Raw genomic sequence first — 18369 nt, 5'->3', positions numbered from 1 at the left:
CTCGTTTCCCTCTGGGCCGCCGCTTCGCGTCCTTTGTTGTCCCTCAGAATCTCACTCGGCCAGCTCGGATCCGGAGTTAAAAACGTCGAATTGTGAGTACATTGTATACCAATAGAAACAAGAGTGTCTCTATCATAACTAATGTACTCCATGGTGGTAATTTGACTGGTTTTAAAACGCTGTAAACTAATTTAAAGAACAAAAACAAAGAAAAGGTGGTCGGAGCAGTCGTGACGGCAGCCGACCTCACCGGCACCATCTTGAAATGATGGCGCCGGTGGTACGACCGGTGTTCGTATATATACTACCCTCAGACACTTCTGGAACTCAATAACCCGGCAACCTACATTCAAGATGAGCTACAGGAGAAGCTATGTGACCTCGGGGGACATCAGAAGCGGTGTGGGAGGAAGCGGAAGCGCTGCAAGCGAGCAGGAGTCTGGTGCTAGGCTAAAAACAAACCCTAGCTGGCCGGCTCCCATCTGTCATCTTATCCAACGGTTGCTTTCGGAATAATAAACTGGACTACATCCGACTCCAGCAGTCTACATAGAACGAGTTTAAAAACTGCTGTGTTTTTGTTTTCACAGAGACATGGCTCAGCGACAGAGCTCCAGACGCCGCCATTCAGCTAGACGGGCTAGCCTCGTTTTGTGCAGACAGAAATGCAGCTCTGTGCGGTAAGAATTGCGTCAGTGGTTTGTGTGTTTAAATCAACACGAAACGGTGCAAGAACTCTATTCTAGTTTCTAGTTTTTGCTTACCGCTGGTGGAGGTTGTGACTGTTAGATGTAGACCTTTTTATTTACTGTAGGAATTCACCAGCATTTTCATTATCAGAGTGTTCATTCCATCTAGCGCTAATGCTAAGGAAGCACTATGGGAACTGAATGGAAAGATCAGTAGACCGCAGAGCACACACCCGGATGGACTGTTTATTGTCAGAGATTTCAATCATGCAAATCTCAAGTCAGTGCTTCCCAAATTTGTATATTATAAAATTATCATACATATAAATAAATATGTGGACTTTGCAACAAGAGGGGAAAACACGCTGGATCTTGTTTACTACACTTGTACAATAAGGACACCTACGTTCGAATGCTGTACATAGATTTCAGTTCAGCAATTAATACTATTATCCCCAACACTTGATCGGGAAGCTGAGCCTGTTGGACTTGAACACCTCCCTCTGTAACTGGATCCTGGACTTTCTGACCGGAAGACCTCAGTCAGTGCGGATCGGGAACAGAACCTTCACCACCACCTCACTTATCACTCGCTTGCTGATGACACGACTATGGTGGGTTTTTATCAGCAAGAACGACAAGTAAGCACACAGAGAGTAGGTGCAGAGGCTAAGAGACTGGTGCAAAGACAATAATCTGTCTTTAAATGTCGAAAAGACAAAAAAGATGGTTATCAACTTCAGGAGGATGCCGAGCAACCACTTTCCTCTGAACATCGACGGCTCCTCAGTGAAGATCGTCAACAGCACTAAATTTCTGGGTGTCCACCTGGAGGAGAACCTCACCTGGTACCCCAACACCAGCTAATTGCACAAGATAGACCAACAGAATCTTTTCTTTCTGAGAAGGCTGAGGAAGGCCCACCTTGGTCCTGGAGGAACATTGTTTCATTTTATCGTGTACTAAACTGTATATGGTTGAAATGACAATAAAAGTCTACTTGACTTGAACTGACTCTTAAAGCTTGTCATTTGTCATGTCACTTTTTTTTTCATTCAGTATAAGTTGACTCTTTAATATACATATTTTTAACATATTTTTCATTGAACTGAACTTATTTAAAGTTAATCAGACAATGAATTCTACACCTATATCTGACCTATGTATAAAAAAAAAGTAATTTTTTATTCTTTAGTTACACCACACCCAACAGTTACCAAACAGCGGTACTCGCAGAAACAAATCCACTATGACATGATTTGGTAATTAGCGGTGCTGTAAGGTGTGCTGTAACAGGTTTTACAGGTATTGCAGGTATTAAGGTGTTCTCAGCCTGTGGGTAAGTGGGTACAACTTAAAACATGATTCTCAGGGATGTATTCAGCTTATCTTATGGACTTGTGCCACATTTCTGCACACGAAATAAGACACTGTAACAGAAATAAATGTGATCCATACATAAAAGATTCAATCATATTTAAAACATGTTTAAAACAAATATCAATATTTGTCATTTTTATATAGGCCTATTGGTATAAATTAATTCACAATTTAAATAATTATGAACTTATTGTGAATCGTTGAGGTAAACTATAGGCTGAGTACATCTTTAATGTAATTAATCTTTAATAAAATGATTAAATTGGTAAATGTGGCTTCTGCATTAAATAAAACTTTAGAGTGTTTTATATCCTATTCTGCTTGTTTCAATTGTTGCTCCTTTTAAAACTCGAAATTATTGTTTAGATTACATTGTCTGCATGTTCAGTCAAGAGTAGTGTCAGGGTTATTACTAGAACCTGCTGAAACATGCCGAAGCTGTTTTTTTTTTTTTTTTAACCATAAAATGTCACAGACTAAAATAAAGAAACATATGGATTATTACCACATGGAAACTAGCTCATTATGCATAAAGTCTTTTACTTTAAAATTAACATTGTGCCTTTTTTTAATGGCAGAAATATACAGTATATTGATATATTTTTTTCCACAAGTTTGTTTTATTTAAACTTAAATTTCAATGAATTAATGAATTAATTGTTATTTAATGGTGACTTTTTTTTCAAGTTGTTATTATTTTGTATTTAGATTTGGCTTTGATTTTGACAATGTTGTTAAAAATTTTCCAGCCCCTGAATCAACTCAGGGCTCCTTTGGTTTTAGAGCAAATTTTTGCTTTAGGTGATCTCTACACCATCACCTAAAGCACTCATAACACCTTCAGTGAATTTTTAACCTTCTTTCCTTGCAGGTGTGACATCTGCTTTACATTGTGGAAGGTATTACTTATCTGTAGTTTGGACACCAACATACATCGTTCTCTTTCTCTGCTTCCTCTTGATTTTCCTTTGTAAGTCACTTTTAACCTTAAAAAAAAAAGTTAGATTTAAAAATACAGAGGTCTACATGCGAGAAACAAGAGCAGTGGTGGCCCAATGGCTAGATTCTCATAAACTAATTAAATTACATGGATTTATTACAAAATTGATTTATGTAAAAAAAAAAGAAGTTTGATTTCATACACAAACCTGTCCTACTTCAGAAGACAGCAAAAAGTTTCTGCATTCAACATTCATGTTTACAAAGTAAATGTAGAGTTAAAATTCTGATTGTGTCTCTGATTGTTCACTTCTGTTTTGTCTTGGCATTGAAAGCTCTTGGCTTTCAGACCTCAGGTGATCAGCTGTTCAGAAACTGTTCCGTAACCTGAACCAGTTGTTTGGATGCTATTCCATAACCTGAAATCCAAAATGGCGAAAGCAAAAAGTCTTTCTGTTGCAGGATTTCTGAGCTGCACAAGCAACACAAATTGCTGCTTAGGTTAAACGCAATAAGACAGTCATTTAAAATTTCTTATAAGTTTATGATATTTATGGGACAAAAACATTATGTGTTAGATCCACCGAGCTGGAGGATCTGATGGGCTGTTCCTGAAGACATAGGCTGATCCTTGATAAAAAATTAAGGCCCTTACTGATGCTGACTTCTCAATTATAAAAGATATTGGCATGACAAGGAGATCCAACTAAAGATATTTTCTACAATCTGGGGTGCTTTTTCCTTCAATGGGAAGATGGAGCTTTAGGTTGTGCAGGGGCATCAAACTGCTGACAATGTGCATATGATGCAGGAGGCATCCATCTTGACTGAGGGCCGGACATCCGGACCTAATTCTAAATTCAAAAACCTAATTATCTAAATTCTAAAATTAAATTATACTTTAGTATACAATAGTAACATCTGTCAAAAAGATGTAAAAATGTGAAAATTAATATTTGTATCATTCTCAAAACCTTTGGCTACAGCTGTACAAGAAACTTAAAAGCTATCTGAAACACATGCAAGCCAGCATGTATCTAACATCAAAGCAAAATGCTGAAACAAAAAAAAAAATGGCTAAAATTTTATGAAAACTCTATAAAATATACTATGACAGACACAAGAATTGATATGATAAGAACATGATAATAAAATAGTTTTTTTTAATCTAAATTTCCATTCCCAGTGTAGTGTAGGGACATTAAAAATGTAAAAGGAAAGCTGATACTTTTTTTTTTTTTAAGATTTGAACAGAGATTTATATGCCTTGCAAAAGTATTCATACTCCTTGTAGAACCATGTTTCCCTGAAATTACAGCTGTAAGTCTTTTGGGGTCTGTCTCTACCAGCTTTGCACATCTAGAAAGTAAGATTTTTTGCTCATTCTTGTTTTGCAATAAAAATACTGTAGCTCAAGCTCATTCAGATTTGATGGAGAGCATCTGTGAACAGCAATTTTCAAGTCTAACCACAGATTCCCTATAGGATTTTGGTTTGACTTTGATTGGGTCCCTCTAAAACATGTATATGCATTAATCCAAACCATTCCATCGTAGCTCTAGCGGTAAGTTAATGGTCGTTGTCCAGCTGGAAGCTGAATCTCCACTCCAGTCTGAAGTCTTTTGTCTTGTATTGGCTCCATACATTTTCCCATGACTCTGACCAGCTCCCCTGGTCCTTTCTAAAAAAAAAAAAGGCTCCACACAACATAATGCTGCCACCACCATGCACAGTTTTAATTTTCCGCCACACATGGCATTTTACATTTGGGACAAAAAGTTACATTTTGGTCTCATCTGACCAGACCACCTTCTTCCACATGTATGCTGTGTCCCTCACATGGCTTGTCACAAACTGCAAATGGTAATTCTTAGGGCTTTCTTTTCACAATGGCTTAATCCTTGCCACTTTTCCATAAAGGCCAGATTTTTGGATTGAACAACTAATATTTGTCCTGTGGAAAGATTCTGCCACCTGAGCTGTGGATCTCTGCAGCTCCTTCAGTGTTAACATTGGCCTCTTGGCTGCTTGTCTTTTTAATACTCTCCTTGCCAGGCCTGTAAGTTTAGGTGGACAGCGCTGGCTTGGTAGGTTAGCAGTTGTGCCATACTTTTCATCATTTTCAAATAATGGACTGAACTGTGCTCTGTGAGATGTTTAAAGCCTGGGTATTTTTGACAAAATGTGGAAAAGTTCTTGAACACTTTTGCACTGCACTGTATATACTGTACAGAGGAACTGTATGCAGTCTAAAAAATGGTAGACAAAAAAACTGTAAGAAGAAAAAGTAAAATCTTATCGATAGGAAGTATAATTATAGAATATTTTCCTGGTCTGACTGGTTTTTTATACAGACCTAAATAGCTGTTGGAGTGACTCAGCAGTTTCTTGACCGTGAAGACAATGACTCAAGTGTTTTTGTCAGACATTAGGGAATTTTCTAACTGGTTATACAGCACCTGTTTTAGTTTTCATCCTTTTATCTTGCTGTCATCTCAGTTTATGAAGAATTTGTTAAGCCTTAGTTGACTCTTTAGGACTACTTAGAAGAGGCCTCAGAAGAAAAACTTCTCTCTGATGTCATAAAAATTTCGAACATCACATGTACGCAAAACAATATCTAGATAAGATATCTAGAGAGTAGATGTTTTGCTCATTCGTCTTTGCAATTAAAATAGCTCAAGCTCATTCAGATTTGATGGAGAGCACAGATCCCCTATAGGATTTTGGTCCTATAGGGTCCTTTAAAAATAGGTTCCCCACAACATAATGCTGCCACCACCATGCACAGTTTTAATTTTTCCGACACACATGGCATTTTACATTTGGGACAAAAAGTTACATTTTGGTCTCATCTGACCAAACCACCTTCTTCCACATGTATGCTGTGTCCCTCACATGGCTTGTCACAAACTGCAAATGAGGATGGAAGACAAAAAACAGGAAGAAGTAAATGATCTTATCAGTAGGAAGTACAATTATAAAATATTGTCCTGGTCTGACTGGTTTTTATACAGACCTAAAGTCTGTATTGAGTGACTCAGCAGTTTCTTGACCATGAAGACAATGACACAAGTGTTTTTGTTAGACATTAGAGAATGTTCTAATTGGTTATATGGCACCTGTTTTAGTTTTATTCCTTTTACTGTATCTTGCTGTCATCTTAGTTTATGAAGAATTTGTTAAGCCTTAGTTGACTCTTTAGGACTGCTTAAAAGAGGCCTCAGAAGAAAAACTCCTCTCTGATGTCATAAAAATTTGGAACATCACATGTATGCAAAACAATATCTTAGATAAGCCAGAAGAATTCTAAAGAATAATAAAAAAAAAACACTGTGATCATTAAAAACTACCTCAGAAAAAGCAAGCTAAGGCCTTTGAATATCATTAGTTAATTTTATTTTTAGCGTATTGTTTAAACACTGCTCAGTCACAGGCCTCTTGTGCTCATGCTACTCATACTCTCCAGCACACATACTGTCCTCCAATCCACTCCTGCCACCAAGATGGAATACTTACCACATATCACTTTGGATGACACCGATTTTCTTTCTTCAATAAATGTTCCATTAAACCTCTTTATTTCTACTGTTCAGGTACTATTTTAATAGCATATTTAAGCTGGAATACAGTAAGTCTCGCTATAAGCATACAACAAAAATCACCTAGACTATCACATGTGACAGAGATATTAAAATTAAAATGGCCTTTGTACTTGAATAAGAAATAATGTAAAATTTTGTGATTTATTAGTTAGTAATTTCCTGTAACACATACAGACACACCTATCAGGGAAAGAAGCACTTATTAAGGGAGCAGTAAAAGGTAGTTACACCACACACCTTACATGTACAACACAATGTCTGCAGTCAGAGAGGTGACTAGAATCTAAATGAGGTATAAACATATATGAGCTGTCTTTGAGTCGAAGATGAAGTTGTTTGATTTTGCAGAATGACAGAACAGTACTAAAAGCTGTTTTTTTTCCTAAGAACATTAATATCTTGTACTGTAGAATCTGACAGTAGTAGTTGATCTTGACACAATGGGTGGAAAGAATCCCACGTGAATGATTCCACATTTGTCTTTAGCTGTATCTACATCTACAAAGATGTAGATGCAGTTGTTCTGAGTTTTATGTGAGATGGTGAGTCGGTTAGCTTCTGCTGCAAGAAACCAGTTATCCTGTAGTCATAAAGGGATAGACACGACAACAATAATCAGGTAGGCTGTGGGATTTAAGCCACTAACTTTAATTGGTAAATTTTCTATTGAACTTAAGTTGAACAGTTGAAGTGGCCACTGTGGGTATATATAACCATATGTGCGGGTGGGGATGTAGACTCACAAATAAGGTAAAAGCTTTGGTTTAAGTCTCAGTTCCCTCTTCATCACTAAGGTTTGGTACACCAACCACATCAATGAGGAAAATGCACCCAACCCAACAATTACTTGACTATCAGCCTCCTTTTGAGTACCCTGGAATGGGAACTCCATGGGGGCTGAGGAGTTTGATACACCGGTAATTGGCACACACTCTTTGGTCCACTTTTTTTTAAATATAGGACAACTACCCCAACTTGCCAAAGGTACTGTGCCTGAGGTCCATAAGATGTACAGTTCTGTCAACCACAACATTCCAACAACATCAAGAGTCTTTAGCATGTCTGGAAGAATTCTCACCACATTTACTTACCACAGCTTGGGCAATGTCACTCTGAGCTGCCTAACTGCCTCGAGAACCTTTTGAGGCCAACCAAAGGTCACTTTTCATGGCCTCTCCAAACCTCTCCCACTCTGATGTCATCGTCTCTGCAGACAATGTCCAACGATTGCCACTTCTCCCACTCATGATGAGTTTGTCTTAACATGCCTGGTATATTGCATGTCATTGCCAGTCAAACATTTTACTTTTGAAATAATTGTGTCTTACATACAGGACATGGAATGGTTGAGACCTGCAAATAGCAAGGTCCGTGATGTTGAGAAAACCTTAGCCATATGTCCAATCATGCAGCTAACATTCATTATGACAGAGAGAGAGACACACACAAACAGACACACACAAATCACGATTGTTTGAGTAAAATTAAAATAGTTATTCAGCTCTTTATCCTGGTCATGGTCCATGTGTGCTTTTTCAGAAACACTGCGCAGGAGAAGATCATCATTGGGAACTACCATGACTGAAGGGTGACAGGAGTAACCTTTTTAATGCATACCCTTTATTGATTTGTTTTTTATTATGAGGCATAAGTTGGTTGTTAGGTGTTGTAGTGGTGTGACTGCCAGACAACCTGAACAATCTATATTGAATTAGGTGTGAGCAGAATTAAAATATCCTTCCCTTTTTAAACATAAAAAATAAATTAAATAATAATAATAATAGTTAATAATTTATGTTGTAAGACCCAAGTTCCACATTGTAAAGCTTTGCGAGATCTTAGAGTCAAATATAGTTTTATCCACCAAGGGCAATTGTTGCAGGGACAGATAAACCAGGTCTATGGTCCCTACAACATATACAATAGTATTTGATTAAGAAGGGGACAACAGAGTGAGTAAAAGTAGCAAAATAATAAGCTACATTCCATCTGAGTTTTACTTGTATTTGTTTACTACATAAAACAATACAAAATTACACCACACGTAAACCTACCAACCATGTTCCATGTTTCATATATACAGTAGTAAGCACTTGAAGACCCAGCAAAGTCACAAGTAGCTAGGGTAAAGAACAAAAGAGAGCTAAGCTGGACCTGCAACAATACAGCAAAGTCATGCAGGCAGAAAAAAAGGTGTGGACTTGTCATGAGTGAGCATGCACATTAAAGGGACCAATGTTATAGATTCCTGAAATAGATTTAAAGTGTGTGTGTGTGTATATATATATATATATATTTTTTTTTTAACTGTATATAAGGAAATCAGACAAAACCCTACAGGAATGCCACATACAACTACAGTATTTTGCTTTTTTAGTATTGTGTTGGGTCGTCTTCCATTGTTGTGCTGTTGAGTGTTTATTGAGCACGGTTCTGGGTGGACCGTTGGTATTGGGCTTAGTCATTTTAGGCATTGTCTCTGTGGTTTTTGGGTGCTGCACTGTGAATATTTTATTTTTTATATAGTGCTAAGTGGTTGTTAAATGCTAGACTGAATGTTTATTTTATTTTTGACTTTTTATGTTGGGATAAGTCCTTAGGCATTGTACTGGGTGATCTTTGGGTCTTGTGTTGGTAGGTTTTTACTGTAGATTTTGTGTTGGCTGAACCTCAGGTATTGTGCTTAACGTTTTTTTTTTTTTTTTGCAGTGAGTGACGTTTGGACATTGTGTTGCAATTCCTTTGGGACTTGTTCTGAGGCACCTGTGGGCATGTGCTGGGTGGTCTCTTGGTGTTGGCTGATTATTGATTCTTGTTGGGGGTGGATCTTTGGTGTTGCCCTCAGTGGTGTTTGTGTTGGGTGGTTGATGACGATAAGTGAGTGAGTCTTACCCTGGATACCCACAAGTAGGGCAGATTGTGGATGTGTGTGTGTGTGACCTGAAACTGTGACCTCAAATAGGCAAAATGTAAGTCCTTATAATAAAGGCGCCAAATGTGTTTATTCACTGACAATTTCAATGCTCTCAGCAATTTTACTTTGTATAAAAAACCACAAAAAAAAAAACATGGACCAAAAAGTGATTGACATTTTTTACAGCTAAAATTAGAGCAACATGAATATGTGCATTTATGTAAATGTGCATTTTTTTTTATTGTTTACACTGACATCTTTAAAAAAATTTAGCCAAGCCAAAAAAACCATTCAATCATCCAGGAGCCAGATCATTGGTCCTTTGGGTGACTAACTGGGCACCAGGACCGTGCGGGAAATGTGAGAGAACCCTGGTTAATTTTAGCAACACCTTTTCATCATAGGACAGAGACCAAATGCTTTGTTCAGTTTTGTCAAATGCTTTCAATGAAAGTCCACAGAGAAATGTTCTTGGCTCAGATTATCAGTTTATTACTACTACTAATAATAAAACAAGTTTTCCTTAATGATTGCAATGATTAATACCCAGTGTTATTTCCAGTCATGCTCTATAAAATGCTGTATATTTTTATGCTAAAAAGAAGCTTACTTTTAAAACCTGTTCATATTCATTTCATTCAGCAGTGGAATTTGACAAGCCCCAGAGCGTTTATTTTTTGTTTCCCCCGCCTAGAAAAAAAAAATCAAATACTTGTGACGCAGGAGTCAAGACAGGTTGCGAAAACAGAAGGTATTATAACAATAAGACAGCACACATGTGGTTACAACACAAACGGAGGTAACTGCCTTTACCTTTCACACCGTCACCTCTCACCATAATGCACCTGCTTGAAAGTAAAATATTAGAAAAGAAAACATGATCACTATAGATATCTGGATAATTAACCTTAAAGTCCATTCTCTAAAGTCCATGTGTAAAAATCCCCATGTTTGTCACCTGGGCAGGTGAGGCTCCGCCCCCTGCAGAAAGCTCTCGGAGGAGGACGCAGTAGGTTTGAGGGTCAGTAGCTGGCAGCTCTAATCCTATACACTTCTCCTTAAAGCTACACTTGTCTGCTAACCAAGGTAAGTTTTCTTTTACACAAAAACCTTAAAAAAAACTCAGCAAGTTCTAGAGATTACTTGGCTAGTGGTGGTGCAGGTCAGGTGTTTCTTTGGCATTGTGTTGTACAGTAGGCTGTTTAAACATTGTACATGTTTTATCATGTTCTTGTTTTTTTCTTCTGCTTTTAAACAATGCCATATTCTTATCTGCCACCAGTAAGCTATGTAATACTAGTTAATTAGGATAAAACAAGTGTTGTTTCCTTCCTGCGCTTTTATTCTTTACTTTATCCACTTAGTGACAACTTAATTCCACCAAAAATATTGGCATCATGTAGTTTCATGCCATTATGAAATAATAGGGGGATTTTTACCCAATGTGCATGTTTGTATATACTGTATATTGTATATATATATATATATATATATATATATCTCAGCACTTACAAAGGAAACATTTTAGAACATTCTCTCTCTCACACACACAGTGCTACTCTGATTAAAGTTAAATCATTTTTTAGGAATGTAAAAATAATTCTTTAACACGAGTTTATTTCAAAACTTAGCTCTTATTTAACAACAAAAGATCCGTCATTGGACACTTGTTGCCCTGATGCAATCACAGGTGGTGGTGGTGTGTGATGAGACACAACCACATGACTGTAATTGTGAGCTAATAACAAAAGCAACATTGGATCAAGCAAATCAGGAACATACTGTAAGAATAGATCAATAAATATAAAAAGATCAGTGTCACACTTTAGTACAAATATATATTACTAGAAATATTTATTAAATAAAGTGCAAACAAAACAGAAAACAATGAAGAGTTGTACACTGTAGGCATGAGGCAAAAACATTTAGACTATGATGCTTTGTCTCCCTTAATTCATTTATTATTGGATTTATACATGTTTATCATCCTCCCAATGGAGCACGGTAATGAAGTTTAAAGCCCGTAAGAGGATTATGATTATATATGTTTGCAAGGGCAGTTTAAAATGTCAAATGTCTACGGAGAGGCAAAACATAATTTGGTGAACATGACTAAATTCATTAAAGATTTAAAATATATTCTCTGCATCTGGATTACCATTAATTAAACATACCAAGTGAGACCATTAATTTAAAACTCAACTAGCCAGCTCTGACTAAAATAATGTAGACAGCTGAATGAACTTTCACAACTTTTTGAAACATCATGAAAAACAAAAACATGCAATATTATTTTTACTGTACAACCATTATAATCCCATAACCCTCAAGAAGGTGGTAACCTGTTAAACTTTATAATTTTGTACCATTTTGTTTTTGCTAATCATGATGTTGCTACTCTTTAATCCTGATTATGTTTGTATTTGTTTGTGTAGATGAGGTTTTTTCTTCTGCTCCTGGGGTGTGTGTGGGTGTGTGAATGTTACTCCAATGGTCAAGTTTCATCCAGTTGTAGTGACTTGACTCCTTCTCACGGAAGCTCAGCTCAGACTAATGCGCCTCCGTACACTGTCACAGCCGACACCAGCAGCTATAAACAGGGAGACACCATCACAGGTAAGTTACAATGCTTACCCTACAGTATGTCCACACAGTCAAGCGTGACATTTAAATAGGAATTTTCTTGACCACATGTCGACTGAAGGATCTTCTGGTTACACACAATCCCTAATTACATGTGTCTGAAGATATTAGGATAAAAAATAAACCTTGTAAGGGAGTTGAAGAGCTCCTTAGTGCCTCTGGTGAGTGCATGTAGTTAGTAAATTTACCTAAACAGCAAAGCTAGTACAAAGCTAAGCAATAATTTTCTCCCAGTTATGCTCTAACCCAGTCCTTTGTAGGCTCTTCTTAAAGTTGCTCAAATTCTTATGTTAGTCGATTTTTTTGCCACCAACACGTCACCATCTGGGACAAAATGTTCTCCCATTGCCTAATATATCCCACCCACTTCCAGGTGCCGTTATAATGAGATATAATAGCACCTGTAACTGTAACTACTGTGAAAAGGGCCAAATGTCTAGGCAACATGTTCAGAGCAACTCCAGAACTACCAACTGGGGAAGAGTGAAACGTTTAATCAGTGTGGTATAAAAAAAGAAATAAACTTGGAGCACTTTGAATGACTGAGGACTGTTGAACTTGTTAGTTTTTCAATTTACTTAAATAGAAGAAGAATAAGCGTTAGCAGTGGGTGAGAGGCTCTTGTCGTTGGCGGGGGGTTTAAATAAGAAAAAAAATGGTCTTGATGATACGACTAAAACGTTGTTGTGAACATGTGAGGGAGCGAGAATAATAAAAGAATAATAAATGGGACAGAAGTAAGGTTTGCGGGTAAACACTTTAAATGATGTTAAACACGCACAGCACATGAACAGCGAGAGCATTAAGAGCTAACTTTAATTATAAATGAACTAATTTATATGGTACATGTACTTATATGTTAAATTAAAACTGTAAGGTATTCTTATCCCTGTATGAATGTTTCCCTACCTAGATATTATTACAACCCCATGCATGGAGATAAACACATATGCACACCCACCCACACACACACACACACACACACACACACACATGTGGCATAACCATTTTCTAAACAATGCTATTAAACATTACCCCCATCTCCCCATACCCCCATTTCTAAAAAATATCTAGTTACACTTTTTTTTACGTTTACATCCTGGACCAGTGCACAAAGACACTTTAATAACTTTGCACAAAGACACTTTGTTCTATTCATATTTGCACACGCAGTACAGTATATTTCAATTTATACAGTATATTTCAATTTGTACAGTATATTTCAATTTGTACAGTATATTTCTATTTTTATGTACATCATATTTCTATTTTTATTTTTAGTTCTATTTTTCCTAGTTTAATTTAATTTTTCTATTTAATTTTTCTATCGTATTTCTTTCATATTTCTTTCTTATTTTAAACTTTAATTCTCTTTTAGGGTCAATGGCAGTCGTATAAGCATTTCACTACATTTCGTACTGTGTATGACTGTGTATGTGACAAATAAAATTTGAATTTGATTTTATCACATCCTAATCTGATAATGGATGTTAACTAACACCCCTGTGCCATTACAACGCCTGCTATGACAAACAGGAAACAAATTTATTCTTACCAAGAGGAGTATACAGTAGTACCAGGTTTTTAACACATGGTACTCGTATATATAAGCATATGTAAAACCAGCTAGACTTTTAACTGATCTGTTGTGTAGCGAATAACAGGGCTCCCAATGAGAGAGAGAGCAGTCAATGGATCACCATCCAGAGACCCTCTCCCAGCATGCCTTGTTGCCATCCCGATAATCTTGTCTGGCCTGCGCTCAAAAAGATCGTCTGCAAAACGAAGCTTCAATCTTATCTGATTTGCAATCATAAAGGAGCGTCTGTGAAACTAAGCTGCAAGAAACTTCACAAGACCAGATGCTTTGAAGGGAAAACCCCAAAATCAAGGGTGTCAGGATGGCCGAGCGGTCTAAGGCGCCAGACTCAAGATTAACAGCTTCACCTTGAGTAGGGTAGGATCCACCAAATCACACCTAGACACTCTCTTGACCTCCAGAGCACATGCCTTTCAATGAACAAAGAGTGGTGGACACTATGTTAAACACTATGTCAATGTGGACACTATGTTAAACATCTTTAAAGTGTGCCAGTAGGGCAAAAACGCGTATACATATATTTACTCAGTATGTTTTATTCCTTTGTGTATGTTTGATTATTCTGCATAAGTTAAAAGGTGTAATCAGCATTTACAAACCCCTTTTTATTAGATAAAGGAAGGAATGAGTGGGTAAAATATGTAATGTTTGATGTCAATCTAAAGCTGGCTTTATTCAAAGAACGTTGGTGAACACAGAACCGAACTCATGCAAAATTACTTTATAGAAGGTATTAAAAACTCCAACCGGGTGGGTCCTACGTGACAGCCGAAACGCCGGGCTAATGCATGCCCAAAAGGGGAACTACGCGAAGCGTGGCTAAGACCCGCAACCACATCCGATTGGACCAATCACCGTAAGGAAACAAACCCTACAAAAACCCTAAGGAAGTCTACAACAAAGGGAAGTTAACATCAACAACTGCAACCTCTTTCAAGCAGCTCGGGCTTCCGTCATCCGCTCTTCAAGAACTCTCAATGAGACTTTGTGCCAGAACTCCAGTCCAGCAACGAAGAAACTCTCAGGAGAAGTTCCAGAGTGCAGCCATCGGTAAACCAGGCAACCAACGCCTCACCGAAGGGCTTTCCCGAAGACTTCATCTCTACAAAAGCGCACCAACCAATCAGCAACGCCGTGATTATCTTCGCTGGAGGTGAACCAACGGATGAGGCGCAACATGACACAAGTAAACAAACAAAGCTGCATACCTTGCTAAAGTTGGCGCTCGTTTCATAACTAAACCGTAAGATTAAACCCAAGACTCTGCTCTTGTGACTTTCGTTGATCTAATAAACAGTAGTAGAAAAACTTTATTAATTTTCACCTTCCAAACTGTTTGTGTGTGTGTGTGTGTGTGTGTGTGTGTGTGTGTGTGTGTGTGTGTGTGCGAGTTTAAGAAGCGTAGTTTCATGTATCGTAGATTAGTCAAATAAATTCTCGTTACTTTATAAAGAACTGTTGTCTTGGTCATGTATTTGAAAGTCTAACATTTGCCCAGATCTTGTTACCTTGCTCATAATTGCTAAATACTAGATTTTGTGTTATACCCGTTGGCCATGTGATGACCAGAACTGGTAAGATACACTAAATTGTGCTAAACACTGGACGGGTAGTCGATAAAGTGTACGTTATAAATTTTAGTTTAGTTAATCAAATTAACCCGAATCGTTAAAGATTTGATGCAACATTACATCTTAGTGGTGAAGAATGCGGCATATGGCGTTATATTCCTGCCACTATTCTAAGCGTGGTTTGACATTTTGAGAGCAGACAAAGCACTCTATAGTCGATATTGCCAGCTAATAGAGAAGGAACAGCCAATCAGAAGTAGTGTGTGGATGTCTGTGATTGGCTAGTTTTGTGGCAGTTTTGTAACACTGGACAAGGTTGAGTGAGCGTACAGGCAGAGTCGAGCGCGCACAGAATTTTTATTTTTTTTCCGAGAGAACATGTTAAGCGCGCAGTGGAGACACTGCACACGCATAGAGTGCTTTGTCTGCTCTCAAAATGTCAAACCGCACGCTCAGAATTGTAGCAGGAATATAACGCCATAGCCACAGACCTGCTTTTGTCTCGGTTATTATTCTTTTCTTGGACTCGCTCGCTCGCATGTTTACAACATCGTTTTAGTCGTATTATCCTTCTTCTTCTTCAAACCCCCCGCCAACGACTCGGGCCTCTCACCCACTGCTAACGCTTATTCTTCTTCTATTTAGGTAATTTGAAAAACGAACAAGTTCAACAGTCCTCAGTCATTCAGAGTGCTGCAAGTTTTTTTTTTTTACCACACTGATTAAACGTTTCACTGTTCCCCAGTTGGTAATAAATGAATCTCGCTGTCTTAATAGTTAAACACAAACACCTTGAAATGAAAAAGACTGAACAAATTCTTACAATAAATAAATAAATACATACATACATAAATAAAATAAATATATAAAATAAATAAGTTAAATAAATGATTGAAATAAATAAATAAAATAAATAAATGGAACGATGTCTAATCGACAAGCGGTACCCTTCCCCCTTTTTTATCAAACCTCCATAAAACCATAAAAATCCTAAAGGTCATCTAAAAGGTCATAAAAAAGCAATAAAACTGTCAAGAACCGTTTTTATGAAAGGTTGTTAGGTATTTATTTATTTTTTTTGTCAGGACATACCAAAGTCCTCAAATGAAGGACCCACTGAACTGGCAACATGTCGGGGGCGACCAAGGCTCACTGCTGCACATGGGAAGTGAATCCTGGCCCATGTAGTCCAATCCAAGAGAAGAGCTACTGTAGCTCAAACTGCTAAAAAGGTTAATGCAGTTTTTTAAAAAAGGTGTTAGAACATAGAGTATATTATGGTGGTAAAAGGACTCAAAAAAGGACCTACTGTACTTAATATAAAGCAGGTGGTCATAAAGCTATGGCTACTGTGGTTTAATTTTTTTTAATGAGTGATTATGATTTTAATTAGTTAATTAACTAATGTTGCGTGACCACATTTACAAGCAACAGCAGAAGAGGTCACTAAGAATGATTCATTGTTAACAAGCAATGGAACACAGCATCTGTTACTTTAATACACACCTTAAACTAAGAACATGTCACTAACACTCCTGAGCCTAACATTTTAAAACAATAAAAGTGTTTGTCATAGTGGCCCAAGCAAATAAACCTCTACGACTGCCTGCCTTTGCAGTGACTCTGAGTGGAACCTCAGGAGGTTTTAAGGGATTTCTCCTGGAAGCGAGGCCGGTGGGAGGGAACAGCCTTGTTGGTACCTTCAGTCTAATGGGCTCCGCATCTCAGCTCCTGAAGTGCGGTGGAGTGTCTGTAAGTTTCCTTCAGTAGATCATTTTACTCTCTTTACACAATCATTTAATTAGACAAGTTAGTTGTGGTGTAGGAAGATAAAAAGATATAAATTTTTAATTTGGCCCTTAGAACTCGGCGGTTTCCCATACATCATCCACATCAAAAACGCAAATCCAAAGTAAATGGACCGCGCCGACATCTGGCAACCTTGGAAACATTGAATTCAGGTAAGAGTCCTGCTTTTAGATTCAGTTTACACTGTGGTTTTTAAACAAGATATTCATTTAGATTTCAGTTAATCAATGCATTTGTATAATTTTTAAGTGCAGTGTAACCTTGGATTACGAGCATGATTCATTCCGGAAACAGGCTCGTATTCCACTCTTAAATGAAATTTCCATTTTTCAAAGGAAATAATAAAAACTTTTTAACTTTTAAAAGAAAAAATAAATACATAATAATAATTAACACAAAATATTAAGTATAAATAAAACAAATTAACCTGCAATTTACCTAAAAAAAAAAAAAGTAAACCAGACAGTGTTTCTGTTTGTGCGCGCAGGCACTGTGTGTGTGTGTGTGTGTGTGTGTGTGTGTGTGTGTGTCTGTCTGTGTGAATCTAAAGTAAGCTCCCCTCTCCCCCTTCTCGTCTTACACAGTTACCCTTCCATCCACTCTTTTCACACAGACGCGCACACACAATCGTTGATGCTGCAAAAATGAAACGTGTTCTGACCAATCTAGAATAGCACACTGCTATGTATAATATATTCTAAACCAATGGTAAATGCCAAGACTCAAGTTTTTAAACCTCCCGTTTTGTAATTCTCTGAAAATGGTTTTATTCACAGAGCCACCTTTGTGCGTGACAAATCCACCTTTTGGGTGGCAGTGAAGAGCTCACAGATCACCTACAGCGGCACATCGGTGAGATTCTATGACTAAAGTCCTCACTCTAAAGCACAAATACAGTAGAAGCACTTACAGTGGTGGCCAAATGCAGTGCGACAAAAGTAATGATATTCTCAAAATGTTTAAAATAATGACAATCAAAAGCATGAGACACCAATACAAATACAGAGTAAGATATAAACAGACAGAGGAGGGGGGGGGGGTGATTGTTTGTTAACATGCTTTCGGATTGTTGTTCCTAAGACTGGTGCCACCTCCAACACCTCTACCTCGCCCTCGCCCTCGTCCAGCATCTCCAGCTTAAACTGTGGGATCAGTAAGACGTGTGTAAGCCAGCCAAGTGGCTGCGATCCTTCCACCAGCTCCAACTGCTTCTTCATGT

General features: G+C 37.6%; 1 protein-coding gene across 1 annotated transcript in view; it reads left to right on the top strand.

The window, feature by feature from the left end:
• Window positions 1–11962: 11962 nt before the first annotated feature.
• The window catches only part of LOC128519713 (putative ferric-chelate reductase 1), a 17003-nt gene continuing 10596 nt past the window's right edge, over window positions 11963–18369 (top strand). The window contains exons 1-5 of the mRNA XM_053493534.1: window positions 11963–12143; window positions 16960–17093; window positions 17205–17302; window positions 17927–18002; window positions 18231–18369. The exon at window positions 18231–18369 is cut by the window's right edge and continues 98 nt beyond it. Of these exons, the coding sequence (XP_053349509.1) occupies window positions 11963–12143; window positions 16960–17093; window positions 17205–17302; window positions 17927–18002; window positions 18231–18369 (628 nt within the window). The remainder of the gene's footprint in view (window positions 12144–16959; window positions 17094–17204; window positions 17303–17926; window positions 18003–18230) is intronic.

The sequence above is a fragment of the Clarias gariepinus genome, chromosome 4 (assembly GCF_024256425.1).
Source record: "Clarias gariepinus isolate MV-2021 ecotype Netherlands chromosome 4, CGAR_prim_01v2, whole genome shotgun sequence".
NCBI classification, from domain to species: Eukaryota; Metazoa; Chordata; class Actinopteri; order Siluriformes; family Clariidae; genus Clarias; species Clarias gariepinus.
Note: the sequence above shows the minus strand (reverse complement) of the source record. Positions and strands in the feature narration are given on the sequence as shown.